Below are 20,353 nucleotides of genomic sequence, written 5' to 3' on the forward strand. Positions count from 1 at the left end.
AATAGACCATTCTAGCCTGCTCTGCTATTGTAGATTATAGCTGATCAACTGCTTCACAGCATTTATATGTGCTATCTCCATATCCCTTGATATCTTTAGTAACTAAAGATCTATTGATTTCTGTCTTGAACTTAATTATTGAGCATTCACATCTCTCTGGAATGGAGAATTCCAATGATTCTGAGTGAGAAGGTTCCTCTTCATCCTGCTATATGGCAAACACCTTATTTTGAGACTGTCTCCTGGGTCTCCCTACCCATCCAGGGGAAACATACCTTTTAGGAATTTTGTCAGTTTCAGTATGATTACCTCTAATTTACCTCTCAATCCAAATAAATGCCAGAGAAAACAGACCTGGTCTGCCCAATCTTTCCTCAGGACAGTCCCACCATCCCAGGAACTATAGAGTCATAGAGATGTGTACAGCACAGAATCAGATTCTTCGGTCCAACTCATCCATGCCTTCCAGATATCCTAAATAAATCTAGTTCCATTTGCCAGCATTTGGCCCATCTCCCTCCAAGCCTTTCCTATTCATATACCTATCCAGATGCCTTTTAAATGTTGTAATTGTACCAGTCTCTACCATTTCCTCTGGCAGCTCATTCCATACATGCACCACCCTCTGCGTGAAAAAGTTGCCCCTTAGGTTCCATTTAAATCTTTGCCCTTTCACCTTAATCCTATGCCCTCTAGTTTTGAGCTCCCTCACTGCAAGGAAAATACCTTGTCTATTTACCCTATCCATGCCCTTATGATTTTATAAACCTCGAGAAGGTCATCCCTCAGCCTCTAACACTCCAGGGAAAATAGCTCCAGCCTATTCAGCCTCTCCCTATAGCTCAAACCCTCCAACCCTGGCAACCCTCCAACCCTGGCAACATCCTTGTAAATCTTTTCTGAACCCTTTCAAGTTTCAGAATATCCTCCCTAGAGCAGGGAGACTAGAATTAGTGTGCTGAACCTCTTCTACACTCCCACTTTGACAAGTACCTCCTTTCTTGGTAATTTCAGATAATCTGTTATTCTATACAGCTAGTTTTGGGTGGGTATTATCATGTCCTCAAGTCTGCAATATATTTTCCTGGTTTATTTAATCAGTCTTTGTGTTTGAAAGACCATCTGCCAATGAAATAAATGAAGCCAATCCGTATAATATTGTAATATCGATTATGTCATTGGAATTGTTCAGTAACTAGAAACAGCAGATCAGCACATAGACTAAACATGGCATTTAAACTGTCGCCATAGATGGAAGGTATTTTCTTACTAAAATACCAGAATTAGTGTGCTGATCCTCTACTACACTTCCACTTTGACAAGTATCTCCTTTCTTGGTAATTTCAGATAACTGAATTTTAGATTTCTGAAACTTGAAAAGGTTCAGAAAAGATTTACAAGGATGTTGCTAGGTTTGGAGGTTTTGAGCTATAGGTAGAGGCTGAATAGGCTGGAGCTATTTTCCCTGAAGTGTCAGAGGCTGAGGGATGACCTTCTCAAGGTTTATAAAATCATAAGGGCATGGATAGGGTGAATAGACAAGGTCTATTCCTTGGGGTGAGGGAGTCCAAATTCTGCCTACAGAAAATAGGCATTTAGTTCAATACACAGGCCTCCTCTTTCTCCTTCAATTTTGAAATTGCATCAAATCCTGTTTACCCATCATCCCTGTGATTCTTAACCTGTTCTGACTCCCATTTATGTAATGCTTCACTATTAAAATTAGTATCAATGTTTTTTAAAAACTTCCATAGCTCAATCCATCCCTATTTCTGTAAACTCCTCCAACTCCACAACCTGCTAAGGTATTTCCAATCTCCTCGACACTCACAGGGAGACTATGGCATTGTGTTGATGTCGCTTGTCAAGTAATCTAGAGACCGGGACTAATGTTCTTAGGACATGGGTTCAAATTCCCCCATGGCAGTTGGTGTCAGTTAAATTCAATTAATAAAAATCTGGAATGTGAAGTCAGTCTCAGTAAAAGTGCCCCAGATTGTTGTAAAAACCCATCCAGATCACTAATGTCCTTCAGGGAAGGAAATCTGATATCCTTACCTTGTCTGACTTACATGTGACACCAGATCTGCAGTGATGTGGTTGACTCTAAACAGCCTCTGAAATGGCTGAGCAAGCTACTCAGTTCAAGGGCAGTTAGGGATTTGATACAGATGTTGGCTTGCCAGTGATGCCCGCATCCCTTGAAAGAACTATTAAAAAAGGGCGTTCATCCGTGATCGTGTTGAAGAGCAGAGTATGCACGAAGGGTCGAATGGCCTACTCCTGTCCCTATTTTCAATGTTTTTCATGTAAAGAGATGCTCCCTCTGCCCCTCAGATGAATGTGAATGACCTGTGGCATTGTTTTATAGAAAAGCAAGCGGTATCTTCCACATACTTTGGGCAATAAAGAGGATTACAATAGCTTATCTGTCCAATTAGCAGGTTGCTATTGGTAGAAATGCAATCTAGCTGTTGCATTTCTTACACTGTGAAAGAGACCATATTTCAAAAGCACTTCATTTTCTGCAGGGTGCTTTGGGATGTCCTTGAGAAACACAATATGAATGTTATTCTTTTTTTAATGGTCTTGATTAGATGAACTTGGCATTTGACTCATGTTTTGTGTATCTACTTGTCTCAGCTTAGCATGGGAAGGCAGAATCGTGGTTGTCGGGTTTGCTGGTGGAAATATACCGTCTGTGCCAGCCAATCTTCTGCTTCTGAAGAACGTGGCAGCCATGGGCGTTAATTGGGGAAGATACAAACATGAAGATTTCCCAACCTTCTCTAAGTCCATCATGTCTGCAGTCCAATACTGTCAGGAAGGGAGGATCAAACCTTGGGTTGGAGCTGTTTATAAACTGCAACAGGTAAATGCTACTGGGAAAGAAATTCAAGTAATTTCATATCGGGGCCTTATATTCTGTCAATAATCTTTTTAATGAATTGGGCATGTGAAACACAAACAGCAAATACTGGAGACGCATGATAGGCTCAATCTCTGTAGAAAGAAAATATAGGCTAATGTTTTCACAATTGTCCTTTGCCACGTCTGAAACATCACAGAATCCCTGAAAATGAAGAGATGGTTGAGAAGGTAAAGAAAGGAATTTCAAAACAGAGAGTTGATGGCCTAGTGCTGTAATCACTGGAATGTTAATCCAGAAACTCAGCTAATGTTCTGGGGACCCGAGTTTGAATTCGGCATGGCAGATGGTGGAATTTGAATTCACTAAAATATATCTGGAAATAAAGATTCTACTGAAGATTGTGAAAACACTGTAGGATTGTCAGAAAAATCCATCTGGCTCATTGATGTCGTTCAGGGAAGGAAATCTACCATCCTCACCTAATCTGACCCACATGTGACTCCAGACCCACAACAGTGTGGTTGACTCTCAACTACCCTCTGAAATGGCCTAGCAAGCCACTCAGTTGTATCAATCATTACAAAGTTTTAAGAAAGAAATGAAACTGGATGGACCAACCAGCATTGACCTAGGCACCAGAACAGACAACAGCAATAACAGCCTTGTCAACCGTGCAAAGCTCTCCTTGTTAACATCTGGGGGCCAGCACCAGCACTGAGAGATCTGTCTCATAGACTAGTCAAACAACAGCTGACATAGTCATACGCATGGGATCGTACCTTTCGGACAATGTCCCAGACACCACCATCATCATCCTTGCATATGCCCTGTCTCATCACTAGGACAGACCCAATAGAGGTAGTGGCACAGTGGTATACAGTCAGGAAGGAATTGCCCTTGGAGTCCTGAACATTAATGCTGGACCCCATGAAGTCTCATGGCTTCAGATTAAACATGGGCAAGGAAACCTCCTGCTGATTACCCTATACCATCCTCCCTTGGCTGATGAATTCTCCTTATTGAACAACACTTAGAGAAAGCACCTGAGTGTGGCAAGGGCACAAATGGTACTCTGGTTGCGGGATTTCAATGTCTCCCACCAAGAGTGCCTCGGCATTAGTAAACGAGCTGCTCAGTTCCGAAAGGACTTGGCTGCTGGACTAGGTCTGTGCAGGTGGTGAGAGAGCCAACAAGAGGGAAAAACATATTTGACTTCATTCTTTCCGGTCTGTGGGCTGTGGATGCATCTGTCCGTGACAGTTTTGGTAAGAGTGACCACCGCACAGTCCTTATGGAGACAAAGTACACACTGAGAATATCCTCAGTCATGTTGTGTGGCACTTTCACTGTGTTAAATGGGTCAGACACTGAACTCAAGACTGGGCATCCATGAAGCACTGTGCGTCATCAATAGCAGCAGCACAATCTGTAACTTCATGACCTGGCATATCCCCCACTCAACCATTATCATCTAGCCAGCGATCAACTGAAAAGTACAGGAGGACATGCCAGAAGTAACAGCACCAGATATACCTGAAAATGAAGTGTCAACTTGGTGAAGCTACCAAACAGGACTGCATGCATGTCAAACAGCAAATGATAGACAGAGCTAAGCGATCTCACAACCAAAGGATCAGATCTAAGCTCTGCACTCTAGCTATATCCAGTTGTGAATGATGGTGGACAATTAAAGAATTCACTCAATATCTCTATTCTCAATGGAAGAGCACGACATGTAAGTGCAAAAGATAAGGCTGAGTATTTGCAGCAATCTTCAGCCAGAAATGCTAAGTGGATGATCCATTTTGGCCTTCTCCAGCAGTACCCAGCATTAAAGATACCAGTCTTGAGCCAATTCAGTTCACTCCACGTGATATGAAGAAATTGTTGGAGGTAGTAGATACTGCAAAGGCTATGACGACAAGGACTGAAGACTTGTGGTCCAGAACTTGCCACTCCCCTAGCCAAGTTCTTCCAGTGGAGTTACAACACTGGCATCTACCCAACAATGTAGAAAATTACCCAGGTATGTCTTGTGCATGAAAGGCAGGCCAAATTCAACCCAGCCAATTACTGTTCCACCAGTCTACTCTTGATCACCAAGAAAGTGATGGAAGGTGTCATCAACAGTCCTATCAAGCAGCACCTGCTCAGCAATAATCTGCTTAGTGATGACCAGTTTGGGTTCTGCCAGGGCCACTCAGCTCCTGACCTCATTACGGCCTTGGTTCAAACATGGACAAAAGAACCCAAGGAAACCTAAACACATAAATAGAAAGCCGGTCACTAATGCCAGTGCTTCACCGGAGGCTCACTGATAATGTTACCTAGTATGGTGACGAAACATCTGAAAATGAACCTTACAGCTCAGCGAACAAACTTACATTCAGAACTAAATTCCAAAGGTGAGGTGAGAGTGACAGTCCTTGACATCAACCTGCATTGACCAAGTGTGGCATCAAGGACCCCTAGCAAAACTGGAATCAATGGGTATCAGGGGGCAACCTCTTCGCTGGTTGGAGTCATACCTAGTATATCACAAGATGATTATGATTGTTGGAGGTCAACCATGTCAGCTCCAGGACATTTCTGCAGGAGTTCCTCAGGATATTCTCCTAGGCCTAACCAACTTTTTATCTGATTTATTGTTGTGACGTGTACCGAGACACAGTGATAAGCTTTGTTTTGTGCGCAGTATAGTCAGATTATACCATACAAAGTACATCAGGTAGCTGAATAGTGTGAAGAATACAATGTTATACCCAGAGAGAGTGATTAACATTAACATTTGAGAGGTCCATTTAAAAGTCTGATAACAGCAGAGAAGAAGCTGTTCTTGCATCTGTTTGTATGTGTATTCAAACTTTTATATCTCTTGCTTAACAGAAGATGGTGCAAGAGAGTATAGCTGGGTGGAAGGGGTCTTTAATTACATTAGGTGCTTTCCTGAGGCAGTGGGAAGTATAGCCCAAGTCAATGGATGGGAAGCTGGTTTGTGTGATGGACCGGACTGTGTTCATGACTGTCTGTGGTTTCATGCAGTCTTGGGAAGACTAGTTGCCATATCACGCTGTGATGCATCCATGTATGCATTCTATGATACATTGATAAAAATTGATAAGAGTCTTCGTGGAAATGTCTAATTTCCATAGCCTCCTGAGGAAGTAGAGGCATTGTTGTGCTTTGTTGACCATTGTGTCAATGTGGGGGTGCTAGGACAGATTGTTGGTGATCATTACTGCCAGGAATGTGACGCTCTCGACTATCTCTACCTCAGCACCACTGATGCAGACAGAGGTTAAGCCACTGACCAACTCCTTCATTTTGTTAACATTAATGGATTGTTGTCTTTACACCTTATCTCTTTCCTATATTCTGTCACGTCATTATTGAGTCCTACAGCATGGGAACAAGCCCTTTGGCCCAAACTGGTCCATGCCAACCAAAATGTCTACGCACTCTAACCCCATTTTCCTGCACTTGGCCCATATCCTTCTAATCCTTTCTTGTCCATGTATTTGTCTAAATGTCTAAGTTTCAGAAATGACAGCCAGACTACTAAGACCCCTCAGAATCCTAGTAGCACACAAACCCACCAACACACTCAAACAAAAACTAACAAACTTAAAAGACCCAGTACAACCCATGGACAAAACCAACGTCGTCTACAAAATTCCATGCAAGGACTGCCACAAACACTACGTAGGACAAACAGGAAGAAAGTTAGCCACCGGGATACATGAACACCAGCTAGCCACAAAAAGACACGACCCTCTCTCCCTCGTAGCCCTACACACAGAGGAAACAAAAACACCATTCGACTGGGACAACACATCTATCCTGGGACAGGCTAAGCAAAGACATGCCAGAGAATTCCTAGAGGCCTGGCACTCCAACCACAACACCATAAACAAACATATAGATCTAGATACCATCTATCAACCCCTCAGAAAACGAACAGGAAATTACATCACCACAAACCTCAGGAACCCTATCCAGGACAAACGTTTAAATAGAAAGCAGGAGACGACAGCTTCGCTTCACTTGGAGGTCATCACTGATGATGTTACCTAGCCAGGTAATGAAATGTCTGGATATCAAACCTACAGCTCAGCGAGCAAACCTACACTCTATGCCTTTTAAATGTCATTAATGTACCTATCTCAACCACTTCCGCTGGCAGCTCATTCCATATGTGTACCACTATCTGTGTAAAAACGCTGACCCTCAGATTCCCTTTTATTCTTACCCCTCTTGTCCTTGATTTCCCAACCCTGGGAAGAAGACTGTGCATTCACCCTATCCATGTCTCTCATGATCTTTTACACTTCTATAGGATTCCTCCGTTAGTCTCTTATGCTGTAAAGAAAAAAGTCCTAGCTTGTCTAACCTCTCCCTGTAACTCAGACCATTGAGTCCTGACAACATCTTTGTAAATTTCTTCTGCACTCTTTCCAGTTTAATAATATCCTTCCTATAGCAAGGTGACCAAAACTGAACACCATACTCCAAGTGCGGCCTCACCAACATCCTGTACAACTACAACATAACTTCCAAACTACTATACTCAGTGCCCTGACTGATGAAGGCCAGTGTGCCAAAAGCCTTCTTCACTGTCCTTTCTACCTGTGACTCGTTGTTTGAGATCCGACCTACAGCAGTGGTGTCGTCAGCAAACTTGTAAATGGACTTGGGGTGGAATTTGGCCACACAGTCATGAGTGTATAAGGAGTATAGTAGGGCACTGAGTACGTAGCCTTGCAAGGCACTGGTGTTGAGGATTATCATGGAGGAGATGTTGTCGCCTATTCTTACTGATTGTGGTCTATGGGTCAGGAAGTTGAAGATCCAGTTACAGAGGGGCGGGCCAAGACCTAAGTCTCTGAGTTTGCAGATCAGTTTGTTTGGAATTATGGTGTTGAAGGCAGCGCTGTAGACAATAAGTAGAGCCTGATGTAGATGTCCTTGTTGTCCAAATGTTGCAGGGATGAGTGAAAAGCCAGGGAGATGGCAATGGCCATTCCCAGCTGTTTGATCAATCACCTAACCTCCTTCAAAAGGTCAGAACTGAGGACGTTTACTGATGGTTGCACAGTGTTCAGCACCAATCACGGTTCCTCAAATATTGAAGCAGTCCATGTTTAAATGCAACAAGAACTGGACAATATCAGGTTTGGGCTGGCAAAAGTAGCAAGTAACATTCGTGCCACACAAATGCCAGGCAATGACTATTTCCAGTAAGAGGCTATCCAGTCACCACCCCTTGACAGTGTTACCATCACTGAATTCCCCACTATAAACATCCTTAGGGTCACCATTGACCAGAAATTGAACTGGACTCGTCACAAACACTGTGGCTACAAAAATAGGTCAGAGGCTAGGATTACTGCGGCTTCTACACAAGTCATGAGTGTGATGGAATACTCCCCACTTGCCTGGATGGGTACAGCTCAAACAGTATTCAAGGTGCTTGACACCATCCAGGACAAAGCAGCATGCTTGATTGGCACCACATCCACAAGCATCCACTCCCTCCACCACCGATGCTCAGTAGCAGCAGTGTGTACCATCTATAAGATGCACTGCAGAAATTTACCAAAGATCCTTAGACAGCATTTTCCAAAATCACAACCTCCCCTTTTTGAAGAATAAGGGCATCAGATACATGGGAAAACCACCATCTTCAAGTTCCCCTCCAAGCCACACTCCATCCTGACTTGGAAATATATCACTGTTCCTTCATTGTTGCTGGTCAAGATCCTGGATTTCCCTCCCTAGGGTTGTTATGGGTCTATCTACACGATATGGATAGCTGCAGTTTGAGAAGGCAGCTCACCACCACCTTCTGAAGGGCAACTAGGGATGGGCAATAAATGCCAGCTGGCCAGCAATGCCCAAGTGAGTATAAAAAAATCTAATATCAGAGATGACAATGAGTTCACTGACATGCAAACTACATGACATAACTCTTGTTTGATATATCTTGGACTCAAGAAATTAACTCCTCTTTTCAAACAGTAGTCCCTGTTAAGAATTTGATGTCACTGAACCTGTTAACTTGTGTGTGACTGTGTTAACTCTCTCCAAAGATGGTGCCAGACGTGCTGGGTTTTTCCAGTATTTTCTGGTTTATTTCAGATTTCCAAAATATATAGTACATTGTTTTCGTTAAGATACCTTGTGGAGGAACTAGAAATATGAACAACGTAACGCATAAGATGAATGAAGGGTCCAAGTAAAGAAAAAAGCAACGTATGGAACTTGGAGGTGACATGACCATTGTCACAGAGAAACCTGCTGTGTGAAAAATGAGGAGAGAGTTTATCTAGTGGGCTGGACGAGGGACCAGGGTACCATGATATCATTGTGAAGGTAGGAGGGCTGACGGGAGAAGCAACATAATTGTGGAAAATGTAATGACCAATCCTGTCACTCATTGTTAAAAGGTACACAACTATGGAAAAAGTGTAGAGGAGCTTTTCCACTCCCTCAACTTCCAGTTAAATGTGCAACAGCTGCGCCACCTGTCCTTTTAGAGTTATGTTTTGTAATCCCCAAGTCTCAGTCTAATTTACTTTGATACTGGATAAGCATAGATATACTCCATACCTTCAGGGAGAAGATCTGATTGTAACAGAAGATATCTGCCAGAACAATGTAAAATGGGATGCACAGTCCTTTAACCTCTTGCCATTGTTGCACTGCACTTACCTTTTAAAATATCTGTTGTTTTTCTATCAGTTTTCAAATTCGTCAACCCGGTATTTCATTCTACCCTTTTCCTCCATCCTACAGGCTATTTTATTTTCCAGTCTGCTATAGGGTTATAGTCTTATAGATACAGCTTGCCATGTATTTCCAGTGTAGATAAGCAGGAGGCTGGAAGAACACAGCAAGCCAGGCAGCATCAGGAGGTGGAAAAGTTAACATTTCAGGTGTAATTTCAGGACTGGAGTGGGTGTAAGGGGAGCTACACATAACAGGGGTAGTGGAGGCTGGGTGGTGACGTATGGACAGGTGAAGACATGTAGAGGGTATGACCTGGTTGGTCAGTGGGAGGCATGAATCAGGTACGTGGCTGGGAGGAATGAAAGGGAAGGGGGAGGGTTGGGAACGGAGTCAGGGGATGGGAAAGGAGGTTCTCAAATTTCAGATAAAACTATTCAGATGGCAGGCAGTCCAGTATTTTGCCTTCTTTCCCAGATCGAGCAGTCTTTAGTTCTGCTTGATGTGCATGTGTGTTGTAAACATTGGTTGGAGACGTTATTGGCCTTAGTTGTTCAATGGCACAATATTCTTGCAACACTCTTGGTTATCACAGGGAAAATGGTCAGTTGGTTGAAATACCAGAAAGACTGCACCCTAGCCAGCAAGAATTATTATTTTTCTGAAGCAAAAAAAGAAATGGTCACTTAACTCTTCCTGAGATTAAATCATTTAAAAATAGTCATCCTTATTCATAGACCACTAATAGCAAAATGGGTATGTTCCTATAATTTTGAATATGTCAAATTCAAATTGCTGCTTGGTCATCTGAGATGCTGAATAGAAACAAGGGAATTTCGACAGGGAATGAGGGAGAATCAGTATTTCAATGGGCAAACCGTAAGTCAATTTTAAAAGAATTCAAATGCAAAGTGGAAAGTAGATTCTTGGGAACCATTGCCAGAATGCCTTTGATTGGCTATAACTATTTGTATTAATTGCTGAGATGGTTTTTATTATTTGATATTGGCTAATAACATGAATATGGCACACGATGGGATGATTATTGATATAAAAAATGGTCATTGGTGACAAATAGTCAAAATTACTATTTTCAGTGTAGATTTGGGTGGCATAGTGGCTCAGTGGTTAGCAATGCTGCCTCACAGTGCCAGGGACCTGGGTTCGATTCCCACCTTGGATGATTGTCTGTGCGGAGTTTGCACATGCTTCCTGTGCATGGGTTTACTCTGGGTGCTCCAGTTTCCTCCCACAATCCAAAGATATACAGGTCAGGTGAATTGGACAATATAGCATTGGCCATGGTATTAGGTGCATTAGTCGGGGTAAATATAGGGTAGGGGGATGGGTCTGGTTGGGTTACTCTTCGGAGGGTCGGTTTAGATTTGTTGGGCCGCAGGGCCTGTTTCCATACTGTAGGGAATCTACTCTAATATAATCACCGAGATCTTCACTGGCTGAGCCAACACTTATTGCCTGTCCCTAGTTGCCATTGAGAAGGTGATGGTGAACTAGCTTCTTGAACTGCTGTAGTCTATGTGCTGTAGCGAGACACATAATGTTGTTAAGGCAGAAGTTCCAGGATCTTGATCCAGCCAAACTGAAAGAATGGCAATATATTTCTAAGTCAGGATGGCGAGTGGCTTGAAGCGAAAGATGGTGGCGGTGATGTTCTCATATTTTGCTGCCTTTGTCCTTTTAGATGGCAGTGGTTGTAGGTTTGGAAGGTGTTCTTTAAAAAGCCTTGGCGAATTTCTGCAGTGCATCTTAAACATAATACACATTGCTACTACTGAGTGTCAGTGGTGGAAGAAATGGATGTTTATGGATGTGATGCTACTCAAAGCGGGCTGCTTTATCCTGGATTGTTTCATGCATCTTGAGTGTTCTTTGAGCTGCACTCAATCGGGGCAAATGGAGTGGTGCCTTGTCAGGTTCTGAGGAGACAGGAGGTGAATTACTTGCTGCAAGGTTCTTAGCGACATTTTATATATGGCTAGTTCCACTCAGTTTCTGGTCAATGGTAGCCCCCAGCTGTTGATAGTGGGAGATTCAGTGATGGTCATGCAATTGAATGTCATACTAATGCAATGATTAATTCTCTCTTGTTGGAGATGGTCATATCCTGGAATTTGTGCCAATTGTCAGGTTAACCTGAATATCATCCACGTCTTGTTGCATTTGGAGATGAACTGCTTCAGTATCTGAGGGGTCACAAATGGTGCTGAACATATTATGATCATCAGCAAACATCCTTACTACTTACTTTGAGATAGAGGAAGGTCATTAATGAAACAGCTGAAGGTGGTACTATGGAGAGTAACTTCTGTAGAGATATCCTGGAACTGAGCTTACTGACCTCCAGTAAAACCCAACCATCTTCCTTTATACCAGGTGTGACTCTAATCAGCAGAGAGTTTTTCCCCGATCCTACTGAATGAGGTTTCATTGGGGTCCTTGGCGTCACATTCAGTCAATTGTAGCCGCAATGTCAAGGGCAGTCACTCTCACCTCACCTCTGGAATTCAGCTCTTTTGTCCATACTTGAACCAAGGTTGGAATGAGATCACGAACTCAGTGTGCAGATCCCAGACTGGTTGAGCAAGCTATCACTAAACAACCTCTGCCTGGTATCACATTTGATGGCTCCTTTCATCACTTAACTGATAATAAAGCATAGATTAATGGACTGACAATTAGATATCTCCTGCTTTTTGTGTACTGTTTTGCCAGTGTTGTATCTGTCTCAAACAGCCTTCTAAGGCATAGGCAAGTTCTGGAGCACAAGCCTTCAGTACAATTGCCAGAATGTTGTCAGGACCTGTAGCTTTTGCAGTATTTAACGCATTCAGCTCTTTCTTGATACCATGTGGGAGTGAATCCACTCGAGATATCAGGCTGAAGATTATTGCTAACACTTCAGCCTCATTTTTTGTACTGATATGCTGGGCTCTCTCATTTACGAGGATGGGGATATTTGTAGATCCCCTTCTTCCACTGAGTTGTTCAGTATGCTGCTCTTGGCATACCCTCCTGTACTCTTCATTAAATTGGGGTTAATCCCCTGACTTGATGGGCGTGCTAGATTCGGGTATACACTAGGCCATGAGGTTGGAGATTGTGTTGGAGTACAATTATGCTGCTGCTGACCCACAGGGCCCCATGATTTTGACCCAGTGACAAAGAAAAGCAGTGATAGCATTCCATGTTAGGATGGTTGGTGGGGCACTTGCAAGTGGTGGGGTTCCCGTGTATCTGCTGCCTTTGACCTTCTAGGTGTAGATAATATGAGGTGCTATTAAAAGACACTTGATAAGTTGCTGCAATGCATATTGTAGATGGAGTACACTTCTGCCACTGTGTTAGTGATGCAAAGACTTAATGTTGAAAGTGATGGTTGGGGTTCCAGTCAAGTGGGATGTTTTGGCCTGAATGATGTTGAAGCTGTGCTCATCAATGCAAGTGACTGGTATTCAATCACATTCCTAACTTGTGCTCCACATATGGTGGACAGGCTTTGGATCAGTTGGTGAGTTCCTGGCTACAGAATTTCCAGTTTCTTACCTGCTTTTGTAGCTGATCAATGATAACTCATAGGATATTAATGGTAGAGAATTCAGGAATGTTGAATTTTGAGGCAAGATGATTATATTCTTGAAAGAGATGATAATTACCTGACATGTTGTATGGTGGAGGAGAAAGTGAGGACTACAGATGCTGGTGTTCAGAGTTGAGAGTGTGGTGCTGGAAAAGCACAGCAGGTCAGGCAGCGTCTGAGGAGCAGGAGAATCAACGTTTTGGGCAAAAGTCCTTAATCAGCAATGAGGCTTGTGAGCTGGGGAGGGGGAGGTAGCTGAGAATGCAATAGGTAGACAGAGGTAAGGGAGAAGGTGATAGGTCAGCGAGGAAGCTGGAGCAGATAGGTGGGAAAAACGATGGACCGGTCAAAAGGGCTTGGGACTGGGATAAGGTGGGGGGGTGGGATGATGAGGAAACTGGTGAAACCCACATTAATCCGGTGTGATTGCCGGATCCAAAGGCGAGAAATGAGGCGTTCTTCCTTCAGGCAACGGGTGGTTAGGGTTTGGTGATGGAGGAGGCCCAGGACCTACATGTCTTTGGTGGAGTGGGAGGCGGAGTTGAAGTGTTCAGCCACGGGGCGGTGGGGTTGGTTGGTGCGGGTGTCCCAGAGATGTTCTCTGAAACGATCTACAAATTGACGTCCTGTCTCTCCAATGTAGAGGAGACCACATCGGGTGCAATGGGCACATGCTCTGCACTTCCTGTGGTGGCAGGGGAAGGTGCTGGAGTGGGGTGAGGGCTGGTGGAGGGGCCATGGATCTGACAAGGGAGTCGCAGAGGGAATGGTCTTTCCAAAATGCTGATAGAGGTGGGGAGGGAAATATATCCCTCATGGTGGGATCTGTTTGTAGGTGGTGGAAGTGGCAGAGGTTGATGTGATGTATGTGGGGGGTTGGTGGGGTGGAAGGCTGTGGTGCAAATGTTATTTTGCCAATTATGTACCTGAAGAAGATCATCTGAAGTTGGAGCAGGCCATTTACCCCTCAAGTCTTTTCCACAATTCAGTAAGATCATGGCATCCACTTTCCTGCCTGCTCCCACATTAACCTTGGCTCCCATATAGATCAAAATAACTCAGCCTTAACATATTTAGTAACCCAGATGAAATTACTAGCTCAGAAAGAGAATTACGAAGATTAAGAAGCCCTCTTGAGAGAAAAGAAGTAGTCTTCATCTCCATTTTAAATGGACTTCCAGGGCCTTTCTTTGCTGGCATATATTGTTCTGCTGCAATGTCTTCTGTGTCTTTCCTACTGATGAGACAGGATTGCCAAAGGATGATGATAGAGGAGTCTGGGAAATTGCCACACTTGCTGAGCCATATCTTACACTAATGTCAACTGCTAAATTCTTGGCAGCTTCACACTTCCCATGCCAGATTGTACTTCTCTGTGTAAGAAGGGGATACTTAGTGAGGCAGCTTCAAAGGAAACAAGGATTCAGGGAGTGGACAGTTTGCATCAGATATTAAAAATCACATAACACCAGGTTATAGTCAAAGAGGTTTAATTGGAAGCACTAGCTTTCGGAGTGCTGCTCCTTCAGCAGGTGGTTGTGGAATACACAGTTGTAAGATACAGATTTTATAGCAAAAGTTTACAGTGTGATGTAGCTGAAATTATACATTGAAAAATACATTGATTGTTTGTTAAGTCTCTCATCTGATAGAATGACCATGTTAGTTTCACTTCTTTTTTATATGTAAATCACAAAGCTTTATTTAAAAGTTACATTTTGAGGTTAACTTTAACAATTGGTGTCAGCCCAGATAATGTTTTGAAGGTGTTTGCCTCCTGTTCGCTATTGTCTGTGCCATAATGTTTAGACTGATTCTAATCTAAAACATTAGTTAACAGAGTCTTTCATGGATTCATGCAGTTTTTGAGCAAAGTGCAATGTAACTCTGCAAGTACAAATTCACCCCACAAATGTACGTGTGTGTGTGTTTGTCTGGGATGGGGGGTTCTGAGTGTCTGTGAGAGAGTGTGTGTGAGTGTAAAGGGATCTGAGTCTGTGAGAGGGTGCATGAAGGAGTGTTTGTGTCTGTAGGAGTGTGTGTGTGTCCGTGTGCATGTGTAGGAGTGTGTGTGTATAGTGCAATGGTCGTCACCTGTAATGTGACATGAACCCAGGGTCCCAGTTGAGGCCCTCCCTATTGGTACCGAACTTAGCTATCAGCCTCTGTTCGGCCACTTTTCGCTGCTGCCTGATCCGAAGTCCGCCTTGGAGGATAGTCACCCGAAGGTCCGAAGTCGAATGTCCTGGACTGCTGAAATGTTCCCCAACTGGGAGGGAACACTCCTGCTCAGTTTCACCAATGTACCATGCCTTAGGACATCCTTGCCTGCAGTGTATGAGATAGACAATGTTGGTTGAGTCGCATGAGTACCTGCCACGTACATGGTGGGAGGTGTCCCCACCATTACCTGAGGCATGGTACATTGGTGAAACTGAGCAGGGGCTACAGCAACGGATGAATGGGCACCGCACAACAATCAACAGACAGGAGGGTTCCCTCCCAGTTGGGGAACAGTTCAGTGGTCCAGGCTTCGACACCTTTACACTCACACAAACACATATACACTCTCTCACAGACACTCACAAACCCCCAACCCAGACACACACACACACAAAACCACATGCATACATACAGACATATGTTTGGGCTTGAATTTGTACTTGCAGAGTGTAAGTACATCTGATGAGCTTGAATGCCCAGACGTCCCTGAGATCAGGGGAAGCGGAAGATGAAGGGTGCTTGAGAGGTGAGGAGTACCATCACACAGAGAATGAGAACACGAGTCATTCTAGGCCGCTCTTGTTGAATCTTCTTCATCAGACTTGCTTCAAGAGCAAGTTAATTCCTCCAGCTTTCCTAAAAGAAGTATCATATTGATATTGATATGGATGAGGGATGAGACTGAATGTTTCTGACTGATTGCTGGTAGATGTAAATGCTTAATTGTTAAATTGCCATTCTGGGAAGTCCTTTTTCATTCTTTGTGGTTCTCTCCTCTGTTGTGTGCAGCCTGTCTCCTATGTTAAATTAGCTAAATGTCGTAATGGGACTTTCCATTTTCTTCGAACAGTGCAATTTTCGGGCCAGCTTTGTGAGGACGCAGTGCTCAGACGCCCGAGAGAGAAGCACCATTTTTGCCATGAGCTCAGGTCAAAGCAGGTGCGCGGTCGCTGTCATCCGAGTGAGTGGTCCCGCCAGCAGCAAGACGCTGATACGCCTGACCGGTCAGAGAGCTCTTCCGCCGGCCAGAGCCGCTGCCCTCCGGCCGCTGCTGGACCCCGGGACGGGGGAGCGTCTGGACATGGCGTTGGTGCTGTGGTTCCCGGGCCCGCGCAGTTATACTGGCGAGGATTGCTGCGAGCTCCACGTCCACGGGGGGCCAGCGGTGCTCAGCGGAGTTCTCCAAGCCCTGGCATGCTCACCTGGGCTGCGGCCGGCGGAGGCAGGCGAGTTCACCAAACGTGCCTTCCTGAATGGGAAGCTGGACCTGACTGAGGTCGAGGGGCTCGGAGACCTCATTCATGCCGAGACCGAAGCCCAGAGGAGGCAGGCTCTGCGGCAGATGTCCGGTGATCTGGGGCACCTGTACCATGGATGGAGTGAGAGGTTAACTCGGTGCCTGGCCCATGCAGAGGCTTACATTGATTTCAGCGAAGATGACAACATCGAGGAGGGAATACTCGACCAGGTTGATAGCGATGTGCGCGCTCTGCAGAGTGAGATCGACCTGCACCTCCACGACAGCCGGCGTGGTGAGAGGTTGCGGGACGGAGTCCATGTAGCAATTGTTGGGCCACCGAATGCAGGAAAAAGCAGCCTTCTGAACCGCATCTGCCAGAAACCAGCCGCCATCGTCTCGCCGACAGCAGGGACGACGCGGGATGTGGTAGAGATGGCCCTGAATCTCGGAGGGTACCCCATTCTCCTGAGTGACACTGCGGGACTCCGAGAGACATGTGACCCCGTGGAGCGGGAGGGAGTGAGGCGTGCCCGGGAAAGGCTTTGGCAGGCCGATGTGGCGGTCCTTGTGCTGGATGCCACGGAGCTCCTGTCAGAGCGGCGGACTAATGCGGTGCTGCCTTTCCTCGGAGATCATCTGAGCAGAGTAACCGTGGATGGATCTGACGAGCATCAAGCTGAAGCCAGCTCAGCATTGGCGGACTCGATTGTGGTCTGTAATAAGACAGATCTCATTCAACTGGAGGAGCGAGACAAGCTGCACTTGGTTCTCGAAGAACAAGGGCTCCATCAGGTGTGCCTGCTGTCCTGCAAGACCGGCAGTGGTTTTGACGACTTCTTGTGCCTCCTGGGAGAACAAGTTGAAAAAATGTGTGGGAATCCGTTGGCCGGCAGCCCCAGTTTAACTCAGGCACGTCACCGGCTGCACCTCCACAACTGTGCCCAGGCACTAACAGAGTATCACCATTACCGAGAACTGGATCTCGTCCTTGCCACAGAGCAGCTGAGAGTAGCCTTGAGACAACTAGGAAAGATCACTGGGAAGATTGGAGCTGAAGAAATCCTGGAAGTCATATTCAGGGATTTTTGCATTGGAAAATAAAACTTCTGAAGAAAGAGCTTTTAAACTCATCCGGTGTTATTGAGACTTTACACAAGGTGGGGAGCAGCATTCCACCTTCTGGGGACAGACTAAGATAGGGACTGGAAACAGCCCTTGCAGAACATTATAATTCACTTCAGCTGTCATAGGATTCACTCATCAAGCTAAGTGGCATTGAATAAAAGCCAATAGAGAATCTATCACTGCAGGAACTATTAATGTATTCACTACCTCCATTGACTTTAGCAATTCATATATTTTAATAGGGTTTCACTGATTGAACAGCAGGCATAAGAGTCCAGAGTCACAGAGCTGTACAGCATGGAAACAGACCCTTCGATCCAACTTGACCATGCTGACCAGATATCCTATCCTAATCTAGTCCCACCTTCCAGCACTTGGCCCATATCCCTCCAAACCCTCCCTATTCATATACCCAGATGCCTTTTAAATGTTGCAATTGTACCAGCCTCCATCACTTCCTCTCGCAGCTCATTCCATACACATACCACTCTCTTGAGTGAAGAAATTGCCCCTTAGGTCTCTCTTATGTTTTGACCCCCTCACCCTAAACCTATGCCCTCGAGTTCTGGACTCCCCCAACCCAGGGGAAAGACTTTATCTGTTTATCCTATCCATGCACCTCATGATTTTATAAACCTTTGTAAGGTCACCCCTCAGCCTCTGACACTCCAGGGAAAATAGTCTTAGCCTATTCAATCTCTCCCTATAGGTCAAATCCTCCAACCCTGGCAACATCCTTTTTCCATTTTTGTTTCCATTTTATTTCCTATTTCCATTTTAAAAATATCTACTTCTTTTACATTTAAAGCAATGCACATCAATATTATACAAGAAATTGATTGTCATGCCACTTAAATCCAATCAAGAAGTTAAAGCAAGTAGAGTTTAAAAATAACGAAACAGTAAATTTACTTTCTCTGCTGTATAAAAAGACATGAGTGAACAGTTTCTGAATCGTGCAGATTAAGAAGATCTCAGATTTTATTCACTTTGCTGAGTTATATATCGAAGAGGTGTAGTTGGTACTGCTACAGTAGGCTGTCTGGAGCTAGGAAGAGGAGAAAAGCAAGTGAACCGGATTCCTGGTCTTTCCTGTTATCGTGCACTGGAAATCTGAATAAAAACTGAAAGAACTGCGGATGCTGTAAATCAGAAACCTGGAAATCTGAAGACTGGGTAATGATTAAAATGAGCTTCATCACATAGCCTGCTGGACTTGCTTCTGATGGGGACAAGTGAGTAACTGAAGCAAGAACCAGAGGATATGTATCTTCTGTGGAGCTGTACCCTAGTTAAGGTCTCCAGGAGACGAGAGTTGTGTGAGTAGAAAAAAGAGATAAAGGAAAGATAAAGTGTTACAAGCAAAGTCTCAAATCAGAATAAAACGCATTTGCTAATACTTATGAAAAAAACTGAAGAAGGGCTTTTGCCCGAAACATCGATTTGCCTGCTCCTCGGATGCTGCCTGACCTGCTGTGCTTTTCTAGTACCACTCTAATCTTGACGCTAATTTCCAGCATCTGCAGTACCCACTTCTGCCTTATGAAAAAAACTAGCTGGTGTTTCAAACAAGAATCAATTGCTGGGAAAACACAGCTGGTCAGGCAGTATGAGAGAAAGTGAGGGCTGCAGATGCTGGAGATCAGAGCTGAAAATGTGTTGCTGGAAAAGCGCAGCAGGTCAGGCAGCATCCAAGGAACAGGAGGATTGACGTTTCGGGCATAAGCCCTTCTTGGATGCTGCCTGACCTGCTGCGCTTTTCCAGCAACACATTTTCAGCTCTGGTCAGGCAGTATCCAAGGAGTTGGAAAGTCAATGTTTTGGACCTGCTGTATTTTCCCAGCTCCACATCTATTGACTCTGACTTCCAGCATCTGCAGTTCTTACTGTCGCCCAGAATCGATTGCTGACCTATTTTGTAGAATGTTTTAGGAGGATCCAGGGCATGGTAAACATATTATCAACCACAGAAATCTGAATCTGCAACTTCCGATTACATCCAAAAGATAAGTCAATCTTGTGGTTAAAGCACAGAGGAATCATCACTGGGAAGCCCAGATGTCTGGATCAGGGAATTAAATCGAATCATAATACTGGCATTTCCTTTAAGGAATGCAACTGTTTGATTCCTAGTGAATGATATATAGGAATATTCTCCAGCTCCCTTGCATCCCCTCCAGAAAGACTGAAAGCAGAGAAGTTTCATAACAGTCGAACATAACTTTTTTTTTTAAATTAGCAGACTTATGGCTCATCACACAGAAGTTGTGATCCTATAATATGAATGTTATACACAGCATTTAATGCAATGTAAAATAATGAGAATAATATTTGTCATGACGTTTCCTGTGAATGTGAAAATGACTGCCTTGAGGGAAGGAGATTGCTACTGAAGTCTTGTTTTCGTAGGGTATTAAAATCACCAGGTTAGTTTCTGCAGTGTGGCCAAGGACATGTACAGTTACATTTCCTATTGCACTTTTGTTGATAAGAGTTTTTACTTGATTACTTTTTGCACCAGTTGTAATACTTGACTGTCATTTAACGATTTTACCAGTTCAGTGTTTTC

At 44.2% G+C, this 20,353-nt stretch overlaps 1 protein-coding gene across 1 annotated transcript in view; it reads left to right on the forward strand.

Annotated features, from left to right (window-relative positions):
• The window catches only part of gtpbp3 (GTP binding protein 3, mitochondrial), a 43,559-nt gene extending 25,427 nt beyond the window's left edge, over positions 1–18,132 (forward strand). The window contains exons 9-10 of the mRNA XM_043699955.1: positions 2,644–2,872; positions 16,270–18,132. Of these exons, the coding sequence (XP_043555890.1) occupies positions 2,644–2,872; positions 16,270–17,760 (1,720 nt within the window). The 3' untranslated portion in view covers positions 17,761–18,132. The remainder of the gene's footprint in view (positions 1–2,643; positions 2,873–16,269) is intronic.
• Positions 18,133–20,353: the final 2,221 nt, after the last annotated feature.

Source organism: Chiloscyllium plagiosum, chromosome 11 (genome assembly GCF_004010195.1).
Source record: "Chiloscyllium plagiosum isolate BGI_BamShark_2017 chromosome 11, ASM401019v2, whole genome shotgun sequence".
NCBI lineage: Eukaryota > Metazoa > Chordata > Chondrichthyes > Orectolobiformes > Hemiscylliidae > Chiloscyllium > Chiloscyllium plagiosum.